The following is a 16,762-nucleotide window of genomic DNA, read 5'->3' on the forward strand; positions in this document are numbered from 1 at the left end:
CACACACACACACACACACACACACACACACACACACACACACACACCCCCTTCCCCAATCCAGTACTCAAACCTTGGCTGAGTTAAAATCAATCCAAAAACGGTTTTGATGGAAGAAATAAGGGTTGTTACTTACAAGAGGCAAAGCAGCAACTTGGTAGGTAGATCTGGCTGGAAAACTACCTTTGAAAACTGGAGGTAAAATAATTCTGCATGAAAAGAATTCTGATGAAACAGGACTAAATATTTCACATAGAGTAAGGAAGGTAGCAAAGGCCTCGGAGAGCAAGGAATGTGGATACAGCCCCATTTAGAGGTTACATTAATACGTATAATAGAAGGTTTCAGGTTTTTATCTTTGATTATTTTTTTGATACACAAATCTTTGCAACTATAAAAGATTCATCAAATTCTCCTCCAAATTGGTATTATTCTAATGCTGATTTCAGGTCTTTTGATCAACTTATATTCTCATCATTTTGCTTCTGTTTAGAACTATTTTCATTAAGCCCACAGGCCTGGAGTCAGGGGTATAAAGAGAAATTAAAAGCAAGCAGGCAAATGGCTCATACCAGAATTAATAATTTTAATTAATTAATCATATTTTTAATTAATGAGGCTTAGATAAATTTTAAAAAGGAAGATCACCAAGATTTCCAGAGAAAGTTTGAGAATTATGGAGTCTCCAATGCTGCAATTCATTTCTTAAGAAAGTAGAAGAGAACAAGTAGATGTAAATGAAAACTAACAACTTACATTGCTTGTAGACATCATTAAAAAGATTGAAGTCATTTATGTCAGCCATTAGAACAGTACTCTTTACCACTAAAGACACATGGACACAATCTCATTAGACTCTGGAACTTAATGGGATAGAGCCATCATACTTTGAACAAATCCAAGGACTAATGATATTTTCGCACTAAAAATCCTTTCCTACTTTCTGACAAATTCCAGTTTATAATAAAACACTTGAAATCAAATCACTCACCATTACTGAAGTCACAGCCTCCAGCCTTGAGAATTTCTCCCACATTTACAAGAGCCTGTTGGTACAAAGCACAAAGCTGGAGGCACTGACAATTTTTGTTTCCATTTCAACATAAATGCTCTGAGTTGTTAAGTTTTACAGACTGAAGAGACTGAAGAAACAGCTGTTCTTTCAAGAAGAAAAGTCTAATCAGTTTCCCAAACATCTTCAAATGTTGAAGACAACAAATTATGTTCCTCTTAAGGATTTTCTTCTCCACCTAAAACATTCTTAGTTCCTTCAACCCATTCTCCTCAGATGGTGTGGGTCAAAGCCCTTCATTATCATGGTTGCCTGCCTCTGGATACTCTCCAGGTTATCAATGTCCTTCTTAAAATTTGGTGTCAAGATCTGAACATAGTACTTCAGAGTAAACTATCATCTTCCTAGTCCTAGGAACTGTGGCTATTACAATTAAGACTATGATCACATTAGCATTTTTGGCTGACATATTATACTGTTGATTCACACTGAACTTTGCAAGATGCTAAACCTCAAAGATCTCTTTCAGATGGATTTCTGTCTAATCATGACTCTCCCATTTCCTACTTGTAAAGCTGATTTAAAAAAAAAAATCCAACTGTTAAGACTACTTCTATCCCTATTAAATTTCATTTTGTTAGATTTGTTCTGTTAACTCCTTAAAAACCTGGCCCCTTCCTAACTTTTTGGTCTTCTTATACTTTACTCTTACTCACATACTCCATGATCCAGTTAACACTGGCCTCCTTGCTGCTCCTTACACCTATGACACACCATTTCCTAATTCCTGGTACATTCACTGACCATCCCCCATTCCTGGAATTCTTCTCCCTCCCAGCTTCTCTGGTTTTCTTCAAGTTTAAGCTAAAATCCTGTAAGAAGCCTTTCCCAATCCTCTTTGATCTTAAGTGTCTTCCCTCTAGAATTACTCCCAATTTAGGCTACATATATCTTGTTTATACGTAGTTGTTTGCATGTTGCCTCCCCAATTAAACTTTGAGCTCCCTGAGATCAGGACCTATTTTTGCCTTTTTTTGTTTCCCTACCACTTAGCACAGTGCAAGCACAGTGCCTGGTACAGAGTAAGGGCTTAGTAAATGATTGACTTGATTTTTTTGGGATCTCATTCTTGTCATGTAACAAATTGGCTATTTCTCTGTCATTTGACAATTTAATAACATGTCACCCTTTTATCCAAGTTATTGATAAAAATTTTGATGGCACAGGGTCAAACACAGATACCTGGGTCACCCCACTATAGACTTTTTTCCAAGTTGATTTTGATTCCTTAGTAATTATTCTTTAGGTCCAGCCAATTACTTCTGAATGTACCTGTCTATTCCTTCTTGTCTCTTTCTCTTTCATAAGAATAGGATAAGGGACTTGGTGACTTTCAAACTTTACACTCTTAAAAATTAATGAGGAACCCCAATCCTCCCCAAAGAGCTTTTGTTGATGTGGGTTATATCTATTGATATTTATCATATTAGAAATTAAACCATTTTGGCAATATTATGACTTATCCTTTCTCTAAACATTTTGAAATCTGCTCCCCTAAAATCTAGGATGGATGTCAGACTCTATGCAGCTTTCCTATCCTATTTCCATTTAATTTTAAGATGAAAGGGTCATTTCCCCCAAGTTTCCCATTATTTTGATGACCAACTCAAGAAAAACAGTTTCCTTCACTAGTTTACCTTTCGAAGGGCAAAATTATCATTAAGACAAGTCTAGAAATTATTTGTTGCTCTGCTGTTGCCAAAGACAGATTTTTCAGCAGATGTCTGGATAACTGAAGATCTGCCTTTACTAGTATCCCGCTGCCATATGAGGTATGTGATCTGTTTCCTCACTTGCCTGGTCTTTCTTTCTGTCCAGGTAGTTTATAGCAGAGACTAATGACAACATCTATTCTGTTTCTGCCTCTGGTGGTTTTCACTCCAGAGCATTCCATCAACTTCTTTCACTGTAGTTCTTAGATTTGCTTCCATAAATGTGTCTTCCTAATATAAAATGCTATATAGTCTGTATAATATGCACACATATACATATAAATATACACTATACAACCCAGAGGCACTACTCTTTTGTATCTCTTGTTTCTCCTGAATCAAGTATATCCTTCCAGAGATAGATTCAAGTCATTGTTTATACTGGCCGCACGCCGACCTTCTGCCAGCCGTGCGCCAGTACCTACTTCTCTTATAAGAAGTACACTACCAGAGTCTTACCCACACCTGGGTCTTCGGTTCTGAGCCGGATCACCACACAGAGACGAGCCATCGGGAGGCACCAACACCAGAGCTTTATTCAGAGGCCAACACAGCAAACCATCATAGCAAGCCCAAGCAGCAAGGCCAGAGCAACAGGGCAGGAGCCAGGGGAGCGCACGAGTGATCTGACCACGCTTGTTCCTAAGTACCTCCTTAGCCCCTCCTCCCCAGCCCGCTACTAGCCAATGATTGTAGGGTCAGATACCGGAAGGGGCTGTCTGAGTTTAGCACACCAAGGGGGAGGGAGTGACGTAGGAGGCTAGGACTGGATACAGGAAGGAGGCATCTGGGATTGACGCATAGACAAGAGTACGTGACCTAGGAAGTCAGACTCAGGAGGGGACTGGGTCAGTGCTGCACAAAGGGACCCGGAGGTCAGGAAGGTCACAAGAGGCATCTGGGGATGACGTTGCATATAGGGAGGGGACTAAGCAGAGGGAACTCAGTCCTCTGCCATCCCACTCCCACGTGGCACCGCCCCTTGCCTCAGGAGCTCAGGCTCGGCTACTTCCTTGCACCCAGCTTATGTCACAGAGCACTGCCCAATTGCCTCAGGGCTTCTCCGTATCCAGCCCATCCCAGTACACACGACTCTGCCTACCACAGCCCCTGCCTCGACTTCCAAAATACCCAGATCCTACCCTACCCTTGCCACAGCACTCAACCTGGTAGCTGCCAACATCAGATAGTCCCTCACAATTGTTCTCATCTAACTACATCTTAGTGACATGTATGAAGTTAAATTTACTCTCTTGCTTTGAGATGTCAAGTTCATCTTACTTGTTGCAATACTTTATGCTTACACTCAGGGCCTAAAGAAAGCAATACAACTCTAGTAATATCTGTGAAATCCAGAATTTATGGAATTCATTGAATTTTCCTCCTCTTATAACAAGTAGCCCAAAGGAAAGAAATGCATGAGTCTGACCACTTACATGTAATAGCATGTCCCACCCTATCTCCACCCTATCATGATTACATCTTGTATAGAATTTTAGCATCGGGTTCTGGCCTGGTTCCTAGGTTCATAACTAAGCTCATTGGTGTTTCAATATGTCCTGATACAAATGATGCAGAACTCTGGGAGAGGTTCCCCCCCCCCCCAAAATCCAGGCTTCCTTCAGGGGACATAAAGAATGTGTCTCCCTTTCACTAATACTCAACTAATCAGCAAAATTTAATCAAATGGTGGTAGATCCAAGGAGCACTGGAGAGAGCTGACCTAAAATTTTAGCAAAGTCTTCAACAAACTCCTTCATGTTCTTCTGGTGGAGAAGAGGGAGAGATGCTGGGTAGCCGACAGCACAGTTTTTAGGGAGACTCAAAACCAGCCAAATGGCCATTAATAAGTGTATGTCAACTTGGAAGAACTCTAATGAAATCTCTCAAGGTGCTGACCTTGGCTAACTCCGTAAAAGCCTACGCAGTTTGCTTATCTGATTTGCAGATGGACCAAAGAGAAATGGAAGTTGTGATCTTTTGCCTGGATAATGGAAGACCTGGAGAGGACAAGAAAGCTATCTTCAAATATAAGAAAAGCTAATATATGGGAGAGGGATTCGACTTGTTCTCAGGGCTTGAGGGAAGAAGTCATAGGTGGAGGTACAGAGAGGCAGATTTGGGGAATGTGAGGAAAAGCTTTCTAGCACATCAGAGCTCTCTGAAAATGGAATGGTTTGCTTCAGGAGGTAGGAAGCTCACTACAGGTCTTCAAACAAAGGTCGGCTAGCCCAATTGTGGGATTCTTGTTTTGGTGTGGGTTGGATTAGATGACCTTCCAACTCTGAGATTCTCTGATTGATGTGGGACCAGTGTGTTACAGTGGAAAGAACATCAGATTTAAAGTCAACACTACTTTCACTCACTTCCAACTGAAATTTAGTATTTCCTTCAACTATTTAAAAATATTATTTTAAAATTATTAAAGAACATTATTTGGAGAAGGGGGTCCAGGACATCAAAAAAGGTTAAGACACCTTGGAATGGATGATCTCTAAGGTTCATTTCTGCTTTAAATTCTATGATTAGTTTCCTGTATGTTGAAGTAAAATACTCCAATTTTACTTAATTCATTTTAACTTTTTTTCTCTCAGAGTCAGAAGACCCTTTCACTACAGGCCAAATCCATCAGTCTCTTCCCTCTCAGACAACTTTCCATCTACCCTGTATGTTTCTTGTATGTACTTAGCTATTTACGTGTTATCTCTTCCAGTGGAATGTGGGCTTCTTGAGGACAGGGTATGTCATTTGTCTTTTGCCTTTCTTTGTATCCATAGCACTTAGCATATAGTAGGTGCTTAATAAATGCTTGGTGAGTGAGTGAGTGAATAACTACAGTGAACCTTACTGGACATCCAAGTTGCTTTGGACACAGAAGGATCTGGGTTCTAAACCTGCCTGACTCTTGACCAGCTGTGTAAACTTGGACAACTAAAAGCACTGGATTTGGACTCAGGAAGACTCAGAGCGCAGGGCCTGGAGTCCAGAAGATTCATCTTCCTGAGTTCAAATGGGGCTTCAGACACTTACTGTGTGACCCTGGGCAAGTCATTTAACCCTATTTGCCTCGGCTTCCTCATCTGTAAAATGAGCTGGAGAAAGAAATGGCAAACCACTCTTGTATCTTTGCCAAGAAAACCCAAATGAGGTCACAAAGAGTTGGACGGGATTGAAACAACTGAACAGCAGACTTGGGATAAAATCCCGCCTCAAACACTTACTGGTTGTGTGCCCTTGGGCAAGATAATTAATCTCTCTGAGTCTCAGTTTCCTAATGTGTAAAATGAAGGGGACTGGATTCAATGCTCTTTAAGTTCCCTTACAGTCCTAAATCTATGATCCTATGACCTCTCTGGGTCTCCTTTTATTCATTTGTAAAATGGGAATAATAATATATGTAGGATTTAACTTAGAGGGTTGTTATGAGGATCCAGTGAGAAAATTTATGTAGGGTGCTTTATAAAAGTCAACTATTATTAAAAGTTAAATCCAACAAGCACTTATTAAGTACTTACTATATATATGGCACTGTGCTATGAGCTAGAGATAAAAAAGAAAAACTCTCCTTGCCTGGGTGAATAGAACATTTTCACAGACAAATATATATAAATATATATATATACACACATATATATGTATATACACATATACATATATACACATATATAATATATATACACACATATATTTTCACAGAGAAATATAACTAAATAAATATATATATGTATAAACCTGAAAATGTTCGCTACATAGATCGATAGATAGAAAGATAAATAGATAGATAGAGGATAGTTTGGAGAAAGAGAAAGCACTAACAACTCCTGAGAGCTGGAAGGCTTCTTGCAGGAGGCAGCATTTGAGCTGAGCTGCTTCAAAAAACTTGAGAGTTGTATTAAGCAGTAACCACCTCCAATCTTCTGAGGTAAGGAACCATTTAAGGGATAGTATGCTGATTTAGATGTTCCTAGAAGGGCCAGGGGTTATTTGAGGGCCAGAACTGTGTCAAGAGTTCAGCCGGGGTTCATCTTTGCTCTTCCTCTCCTACTGTCCTGTACAATGCCTCCAGCCCATCATCAGGTCCCTTCTTCAGGAGGGGGTGGCAGCTACAAGGAGAGTAAAAAGATAAAGCTTTTGTTCTCTAAAAGGACTGACAGTAACAGATTCACTGAAGTCTAAGCCAAAAATGAAACAAAACAAAACACACTGTTGCAGAGATGGGCCATTGCCAGGGAAGGCAGGAAGCTTGGAGATACCGAATCCATCTTTGTACTAATGTTTGGTATAAAGGGGCTTTCCACAATGACTCCTCCAGGATCCCACAACTGGCATAGGGCAGAGGCAGAGACCTAGAACCCAAGTCTTTCTTACTGCAAGATGCCTAGGTCTCTACCTGCTACCCTGTAGAGCAATGCAAATTCATCCCTCAAAACTCATATACCTGTATGGTTCCTAGACACTGGCAGTCCCTACTAAGATGTGTATAACTAAGGGGAGGTTGAGTCTTTTGGCATTTCTTAAGATATATCTAAAAGAGAAATTAGCCATAACCTGTCACATTTAATTATATCAGCTAGTCACAATTATCAAACTTAGGATCACTCAATATAATTGAGTCTGATGGCACACTTCACATGAGAAGGGTTTCCAACTGGGCAGGGGGGAATGATTTCTTACCTGTTTAAATTCTTCTGCCAGCCCTCCTGACACAAGTTTTCCACTTGTGGGATCTCTACCAACCTGTCCAGAGACATACAGTGTCTGGTTGATCAGCAAACCTTGACTAAAATTGGAGAAATGTGGGAGATACTGTTAAGTCAGTGCTGAGAATCTATGCAAAGAGAAGTTCCATCTTTATGTGAGGATGCACATTAATTACATATTTTTAAATAATTAAAAAACAAAACTGAAAGCCATGTAATTAAAATGTCAAGTTTGGCCCAAAGAAGAAAGGTGACAATTCAGCCCTCTTCATCTTTCTCTACAGAAATGGAAGAACTATGGGTATAGAACACAGGTGTCAAATTGGGCCCCAGGGCTGCTGCCCCACTAGATTAAAATGTAATTGTAAAATGTTTAATAAAATAAATAAAAATAGAATATAACCGAGATAATGTTGATTTGTGGTTTCCTAATTCAATATATGGCTCTCTAGGATCTGTTTCTATTTGAGTTTGACACCATTGGTATAAAACACTATCCATTGTTAGACTCTGTTGGTATGTGGATTATGCTAAACTTTTTCTCATTCTTTTTTATTCTTTGTTACAAGGAATGGATCCAGATCTGGGTGGGGAAGATAGAGAAATCTATTTGAAATGAAGGTGATATAACAACAAAAGAAAGCAATAGTTTTTTAAAAAGGGTCCAAATGAATGCATGAAAGAATGAATGTTGTGTGCAGCTCTTTCTGTGGCGGCAAAGAATTGAAAATTGAGCGAATGCCTATCAATTGGGAAATGGCTGAACAAGTTGTGGTATACGAACGTAATGGAATACTATTGTGCTATGAGAAATGATGAGCACGTGAACTTCAGAAAAACCTGGAAAGACTTGTATGAACTGATGCTGAGTGAAGTGAACAGAACCAGGAGAGTGTTGTACACAGTAACAGCCATGTTGTGAGATGACTGACTTCGATACTTAGCCCTTCTCAGCAATGCAAGAATCTAAGACATCTCCAAAAGTCTCATGATGGAAAATGCTATCCACATGCAGAGAAAGAACTATGGGATTAGAATGCTGACTGAAGCATACTATTTGCTCTTTTTTTTTCTTCTGTTTTGTTTTGTTTCTTCTTTTTTGTGGATCCTCCTATTGGTTCTAATTCTTCTTTGTAACATGACTAATGTGAAAATATGTTTAATAGGAATATACATATATTATATATATGTATAGTCTATATCAGATTGCACACTTGGGGAGTAAGGTGGGGAGGAAGGGGGAGAAAATTTAAAACTCAAAAGCTTATGGAAGTGATTGTTGAAAACTAAAAATAAATAAATTAATGAAAAATTTAAAAAATGTAAAAAACACTGGAGAAAAATATTTTAAAATTTCCTTTATAAGTTTTTCAAAGTGAATTTATTTTCTAAATTGATGTAGCCCTTGGCTCTATGTCTCTCTACTTAGCGAAGATGTCTAATGCTTTCTAGTTGAGACTTTCAAGGATTCTTTAATCTTTGGGGCAAATTATTTACGTTGGTTAAACTGTTTTAGAAAATGTGTATTCCTTTATCCATTCCTATTTTTCACTGTCAATATGTGGTTTAAATACACCAGAGTGTAGTCACTTCACTCCCTCATCTACTCATTTGGATGCTTTCTTTTAATTTGATACTGATTTTCACATTTAACCTAACAAGTTACTGGTTTAACGATGTTTTTGTACATAGTCAAGCTTTTTCTGTAGCTTATTCAGAAAGAATGACCTTAGTAAGCAATCATTTCCTATCTGTTGGAATGTAATAAATCATTTTGTGTCATTAAAAAAAGAATGAATGCTGTGTATACAATAGGTGCTTAATAAATATTTGTTGAAATATTTTAAAAGTTTTAGCATTTCTTTTCATAAACAAGGATTGTTACTTACAGGAGGAAGTGTATAGAAAGACCCAGTCCCACAGCACTTCTAACACAGTGCTAACTGGTTGATTAGTAAAAAGCAGTCCCTTCATTTCATTGTTGATGCTGTGTCTGACTACAAGTGATCCCATTCCAGTTTTCTTGGCAAATATATTGGAGAGGTTTTGTCAGATAAAAATCTGTTATGAAGAGAATCTGAGGCACAGAGGTCTGAGTATAATCTATTTATTAGCAAGGTTAGCAGTTGTCAATAATGGAGGTCAATGGACCCTTGGAGGCCAGAGACACACCTTACAATTGGAGCAGCTTTTTATGCAGTTTGGTGATTACATAAGTTCCAAGGATGCAAACTAAACTAAGACTGTGATTGGTGTATAAGAAAGCTGAAGGGTGGGCTATATAGCACATTGACTGGCAAAGGTGGTCTTTAGAGCATATAGCAACAGGAAAAACACACAGTTGAGTAACATCCTCTGGAAAGTCCTGTGCCAAATACCACAATATCAGAGAGACCAAGTGCTGGGCAAAACAACTCCTGACCAGGTTGATTTATTCACCATTCATCTTCCTTATCTCTCTCGAGACCGAACCAGCTTGTAGCCCTTAAGATTTGGGTATGTAAGCTCTCACAAACTCTACTACTAAGGTCTACACTGATCCATACATATCAGTTACAGATATTAACTAAAAACTCTTAACAATTAATTAATCAGTTATCAATAATCAATTTCACAGTTTGCCATTTCCTTGTCCAGCTCATTTTACAGATGAAGAAATTGAGAAGAATGGGGTTAAATTACTTGTCTAGGGTTACACAGACACTGAGCTTCTGAGGCCCCCTTTTGTTTTTTGTTTTTCTTTTTGGTGAGGCAATCAGGGTTAAGTGACTTTGCCCAGGGTCACACGATTAGTGTTATGTGTCTGAGGCTGGATTTGAATTCAGGTCTTCCTGATGCCTGGCTCAGCCCTCTTCACCACCTAGCTGCATTTCATTACTCGGTATGAAAGTTCAACTGAATTTAGATTCTTCTTGGTTTGAATTTCATCAGCATGATTCTAAACGCTGACTACAAATACCAACAAAACAGAATGCTAAGAATGCTAGTCACACTTCTAACAAGTTTATCGGCAGGGCTGGGACTGCTCCTCAGAGTACTATCAGTCCCTGAATAGCTAGCTGGCTATACATAGATGAATGCACAAATGAGTGATGGACACCTCCCGTACCTTCTTCCCTAGTGCAGCCAGTTTGGAAAGGGATTGGGGGAAATTGTCCCTAGCAGTGAGATGAGGGAAATGGCTTGGAAAGTAGAAGGTTCAGTCCAATGTCTAGCTGGCAAGAACTTTTGGACAAAAGTGCTGAGTGTACAGAAAATGTGTTTGCAACAGGAAAAGTTAACATATTGGCCCCCAAATGGCCCTGACCCCTAACCTTGGCAATGGTCAGTGATATTCAGGTAAAATATCTGATGAGGTTTTTTTTCCTAAACAGTCTTGTGATTTCATCAGTTTCCTTGTTACTTCTAAATAGAAATAAGAGTAGTAATAAGCTTCATTTATGTAACTTAATCACTTAAAGCAGAGGGAAACACTGCCCACAACCTTCTGAATGAAGCCAAACCAAATTAAAATGTAATCAGGAAACATTTAACGAAATGAATTAAAATATAATAAACCATAGACAATGTTAATATGTGGTTTTCTAAGTCAATATACAGCCTACAGGGGATCTTTTTGTACAGTTTAGTCACCCCATTTCTATTTCAAACAGGAGGTAAGCCAGAGAAAGAACACAATGGTATTCACAAAATATTAAAGAAAACAAAACAAAACAAAAAAACAACCTGTGGTACAAAGAAGTGAGCCCATCAACAAGGAGAGCAGTATAAACTATGACTCCAACAGCAATAACAAAATAATATTCATAGAAATAATGATGATGATCATTATAATCAGTCTCCACATTTAAAGAAAATTGAGATTCAAAATAATTAAGGGACTTGCCCAATCACTGAGCTAGAAAGCATCAGTGCCAGGGCTCAAGTCTTCTGACTCAACACCCATGCTCTGCCTCTAACTATTGCATATCTATGTTCACATTTTCCTTTCAACTCTATAGCCAATGGCAGTGTTAAGTTGCACATTATGTCTATTTAATACAAGAGATTTCCACTTGTTCTGGTTATTCCACTCCAGACACCTCTCTCTATTTGTGTATTTCTTAATCTTTAGAAACTTGGATCCACCTACAATAAATTACCTTCACTTAATTGTCAATTATTTCCCTTAGAACTTAAAACTACTCCAGTGCAGAAGAAAATTATTCTCTGCAAAATGGGGAAGATGATACCCAATCCAACCTAATCAGCATTTATTAAGCACCTATCATATACAAAGCCCTGTGCTAGGTGATAAAAAGACATAAGGAAAAAGAGTCCCAATCCTGAGAAGCTTCCATTCTACTGGCTAGGTGGACCTGGCTTTATGAAAGTAATTTGCTGGCATTTCCTTTGCTTCTGAAGAACAAACTTCAGACTCAAAAAAAAAAAAAAATCAAAGACAAGAAACGATGTGAAGGTTATAAAAACGAATTCCGTTTTTTATTAAGTAAGGTAAATGTTTTCTTGTCCTCATTTAAACAGAAGTTCTTAGCTTCCTTTGCAGAACTAGCCATGCTACTTGGAATTGGTGCAGGAGTTGGTTATTAAAAATCAAAAAGAAAGTTAATTGATTTTACTTGCCAGTGCAGTCTACGTTCTCAGGGACTCATCTCGTCAGCATAATTAAAGGCCTACATCTGACCTAACCCTTAACACGTAAACTAATCAAAAGCACTGATTATTGTTCCTAAGCTAATGCATTATTATTCATAAGCAAATGCATTATTATTATTATTAGCGAATGCATTATTATTATTATTACCTGTAGGGGCCGAGGGCTTGTGGTGCCTTTTCTGTGCTGAGTACTTCTTTCATAAAGGAAGTCATGACAATTTGTATTTTTAATTGCCTCTCTTTAATTCTACGTGTCTACGTTCTGGCCCGGGTCAGGAAAGGCAGCGGACTTTGTTAAGGCACATGCACTGGGAGAGTGTTTCGCACAGCATTTTGGGAATTATAGTCTCAGTTCGTTCAGTTTACACATGCGCACTGCCTCGGGGCTGTGTTGCTTTGGCGAGGCGGCGGTGGCGGAGCCGAGCCATTTAGCCAGTGGGTCTGTTACTCGTGTCTTCCCAGCTCCTGCTCGCACATTCAGATGGAAGTACTTCATTTCCTGCCTAATATGTCGTTGTGTATGTACTGGTTGTTCAACAAGGGCTATTTAACAGACTGGTGTGTGAAGTAACCGCTCCTGAAGGGTTAGGAGAAAGTTGTTTGGACGCACTGGGCATGCGCCAGCTGTCTTCCCCGCCCCCTTGGGTTCCTTCCCTCTCTTGCCCACTAGCCCTGGACGAGCACTGGACTGAGTTAATGATGTTCAGGGTCAAGGGCTGAACTAATGAACGACAGCCCAAATAATTTTTAGCCAAGGAGTCAGAGCAGGAGAGTTACACCTATCCCACCCGCCCCCTCTCAACGGCCCATCACCCAAAGTAGCAAATGCTACAGAGATTAACAATAATAATGACTGTCATGCTTTAAACATCACAAAATGCTTTTTATCCACTGCTTACTTGGTCCTAATAATGCCTACGGTTATTGTTGGTGCTATGTATTGTAGATGTCCTGATTATGTCTGCTGTGACAGATGAGGAATTTGAGGCTGGCAAGTTCAGGGACTCATCCAGGGTCACTTAGCATCCTGAATTCCATTGCAGGTCTTCCTGAGCTGAGTCAGCTTGGCATGGTGGGAGAAGCACTGGATTTGGAGGCAGAGGATATGGGTTTATAATCCTAGCTTCCTTGATTACTGTCTTTGATTTTGGGCAAATCCCTTAGTGTCTCTGGGCCTCTATTTCCTCATCTTTTAAGGTAAGAGTTGGATTAGATGATTCTTTTAAGGTCCTGTAGTTTGAAATAGTTCATTCTTCAACCTCAGCCTGCCAAGAGCAAAGGCTAGGAGTTCATGGGATCACAGATTTAGAACTAGAAGGGACACAACTTTCATTTTACTGAGGAGGAAAGGGAGACCCAGAGAGGTAAAGCATTTACCTAAGAAAGTGGCAGAGTTAGAATTTGAACTCTGGTCTTTTGGGCAGCTGATGTAGGAAATTCATTATGTAACCAAACTTGTATACAGTTAAATATTTCATGCTATTTGTATTTAGTCATTTTTCAATTGTGTCTGACTCTTCCTGGTTTTCTTGACAAAGATACTGGACTGGTTTGCCATTTCCTTCTCTAGCTCATTTTATAGATGAGGCAACTGAGGCAAACAGGGTTAAAATGACTTGCTCAGGGTCACACAACCAGTAAATATCTGAGGCCAGATTTGAATTCAGGAAGATGAGTCTTCCTGACCCTAGGTCCAGCATCCTATCCACTCTACCTATTGGTTTATCTTATCTATGTCATGCAGTTGCCTGTTATGTCATCTATAGGATTGATCCTACACAAAATTGTTAAGGACAGTATTTGTCTTGGGCTTTCTCCCCTCCTCCTCTCATATGCCCTGTGACCTCATGCTATCCCTAGAATCCTCATAAACTAATCCTTATGGATATATATGTATAATATATACATATATATAATTTTGAATTCTGACGGTTAGAGAGATGGGAAGTGTTTTATTTTACCTATTTGTGTTTTCTACTTTCTGGGAAAATTTTCTAACATGCACATAAATTAGAAAACAGTGGGAGATAATATATAATCCAACTATTAGATTGTATGAGACAGATTTTAAGAGGGGTGGGATTTAAAGAAGGGGGAAATGAGGGTGGGGTCATGGAATTGCAGCTTGAGGTTCGATTGATGTCAGGATTCCAACTGGCTTATGATGACTGTGGAATTGGAAGAATGGAAAGGAGAACTAGTCCAGAAATACTTCTGGAGCAATCCCAAATTTGGTTTGAGAGTGTCTGAAAAGCAGACACTTTTTCCTGGGACCAGGAGTGGAGAATACATAGCAGAGGAATCAAGATGGCCAGAGTTGACCTACAGAAACTTGTATATGTATAGAGTAGGAACATTGCCAACTTTTTAGGCTGGGAATAGGTTGCATTTGGACACAATCCTAACTACTTTGTTATATTATTTACACATTTGTATATGTATGTGTATGTGTCTGTGTGTGTGTATATATATATATATATATATATATATATTCATTCTCTTCACCTGTAAATAAGCCCTAGGAAAAGCATTCTGTGGCCTGGAAGTATAGAGGCAATGAGTGGACAGGAAAAAGATGGTGATCAGATAATTAGGATCTTTCAACCTAAGGAGCCAACCTGGTTTAGGGACCCCGGGAGGCCTTAAATTGGAATGCATTGATCATTGGAATTGAGTGATAGAGGAAATTTTACATGGTGAAATGCCTGGGGCTAAAGACAAGGTACGGATTCTAAGGTAGGGCTTTGAGAACTGACAAGAAAATCTGAGCTTATGGCCCAGTGCTGAATTTTGGCATCTTTTAAACTGGGCTTAGATTGCTGTAGAGCTTAATTTAAACTGTACATTTTTAATAGGAGCAATGCTTTAACCAAAATGAGTGAATCTTCTGATGGAACAGGCCCCTATAAAAGGTATTTTGGGTAGGAGGTTTTTTAGCACTCCTGAAAATATGTCATCAGTAGAGTGATTGGCTTTCTATGTGATTCTGTCAGTGTCAGCCAGTGTTAACAGATACTCTATCAACAGAGAGTTTATACTCCAGGAGTTCCCTACATTGATCATAGTCACAAGTCTCAAACAGAAAAAAAAAATCATCCTCCTTATCCAACAGTGACATAGGTCTTTCAGACAAGAATGACTCCCTTCTAAGGCTGACAGCCTATTTGATTTTAGACACAGTTCTTGGTTATGTGATTTTCCGTTGGAAATCTTTAATTCTAGTTTTCCACAGGGAAATAGCAAATGCTTGCACACGTTAGACTGGGAGAAATGGTTGATCCTAGGGAATCACATATAGCCAAGAGGCAGAGATAGAAGTACCCTTTAGACCAGTGGTGTCAAATGCAAATAGAAATTGATTCCTGGTGTTTACATATTGACTTTAAAAACTGCACATTATCTGCATTGTATTGTACTTTTACTTATTTGTGAAACACTTCCCAAACACATTTTTATCTGGTTTAGGCAACATTCTGGAGTTTTGTAAGTTTGACACCTCTCCCTTAGAACTAAGATCACGGATTTTTGGAGTTACTTAAAGTTCTGTAAGCAAATAGCTTAAATCATGCTAGTAGGCTGTGATGATATCACCAGAGGTGAGGATCACATAGCACACTTGGGAAACTCAGTGAAAGGGCTAGTAAAACCTATAATTCAATAACCAAACTCTTTTTTAAGAGCCTTCAGAAGCAGTCCCCTTCCTGCTTTTGCAGGCTCATACTTTACTCCCTCCATGTGGTTTACTATTCTATTACACTGGCTTTGTGGCTGTTCTTCCCATATAACATACCGTATCTCAGCTTCCTGCCTTTCACTGGCTGTCCCCATGCCTGGAATGCTCTTCCTTCTCCCCACTGCCTCTTGGCTTCCCTGGACTTAACCTAAATCCCCCTTCCGTAAGAGGCTTTTCCTGTTTTGCCCCATCCTTCTCTCCAATAAGTATCTGCTTTCTGAGATTGCCCCTACATTTAGACTATGCCACATGTGTCTTGTGGGCAGCTAGAAAGATTCATCTCCCCAAGTTCAAATCTGGCTTCCGACTGTACTAGCTGTGTGACCCTGGACAAGTCACTTAACTCTGTTTGCCTCAGTTTCCTTATCTGTAAAAAGAGTTAGAGAAGGAAATGGCAAACCACTCTAGTATCTCTGCCAAGAAAACCCCAAATGGGGTCATGAAGAGTCAGAAATGACTGAAAAGTAAATAAAAGTCTTGTAACAAAGTGGTTTGCATGTCATCTCCATTAGAATGTGAGCTCTTTGAGGGCAGGGACCATGTTTTTGTCATTCTTTGTATCTATAGTGCTTTGCCCAGTACCTGGAACATAGTGTTTAATAAATGCTTGTTAATGATGCATAACTCCTGAGTTAGGTGGTACAGTGAATAAAGCATGGGGCCTAGAGTCAGGAAGACTTTAGTTTAAATCCAGTAATAGATTTAAAACACTTTAACCTGCTTGCCTCAGTTTCCTTATCTGTAAATGGGGATAATAACAGCACCTACCTCTCAGAGTTGTTGTGAGGATCAAGTGATACCATTTGTGAAGTGCTTAGCACAGTGCCTGGCACATGGTAAACAACATATCAATTTTAGCTGTTGTTATTATTACTACTAAAGTGCATTA

General features: G+C 39.2%; 1 protein-coding gene across 2 annotated transcripts in view; it reads right to left on the reverse strand.

The window, feature by feature from the left end:
• The window catches only part of LOC114034333 (2-iminobutanoate/2-iminopropanoate deaminase-like), a 17,511-nt gene extending 5,071 nt beyond the window's left edge, over positions 1 to 12,440 (reverse strand). Inside the window, exons 1-5 of one of the 2 annotated variants that reach the window (XM_027849982.1) lie at positions 12,289 to 12,440; positions 7,459 to 7,564; positions 992 to 1,046; positions 757 to 825; positions 137 to 192 (exon numbers count right to left, since the gene is read on the reverse strand). In XM_027849982.1, the coding sequence (XP_027705783.1) occupies positions 137 to 192; positions 757 to 825; positions 992 to 1,046; positions 7,459 to 7,564; positions 12,289 to 12,353 (351 nt within the window). In that variant the 5' untranslated portion in view covers positions 12,354 to 12,440. The remainder of the gene's footprint in view (positions 1 to 136; positions 193 to 756; positions 826 to 991; positions 1,047 to 7,458; positions 7,565 to 12,288) is intronic. The other variant, XM_027849983.1, reaches the window with a different exon arrangement.
• Positions 12,441 to 16,762: the final 4,322 nt, after the last annotated feature.

Source organism: Vombatus ursinus, unplaced genomic scaffold, assembly GCF_900497805.2.
Source record: "Vombatus ursinus unplaced genomic scaffold, bare-nosed wombat genome assembly UNPS02008961.1, whole genome shotgun sequence".
In the NCBI taxonomy this organism is placed as follows: Eukaryota; Metazoa; Chordata; class Mammalia; order Diprotodontia; family Vombatidae; genus Vombatus; species Vombatus ursinus.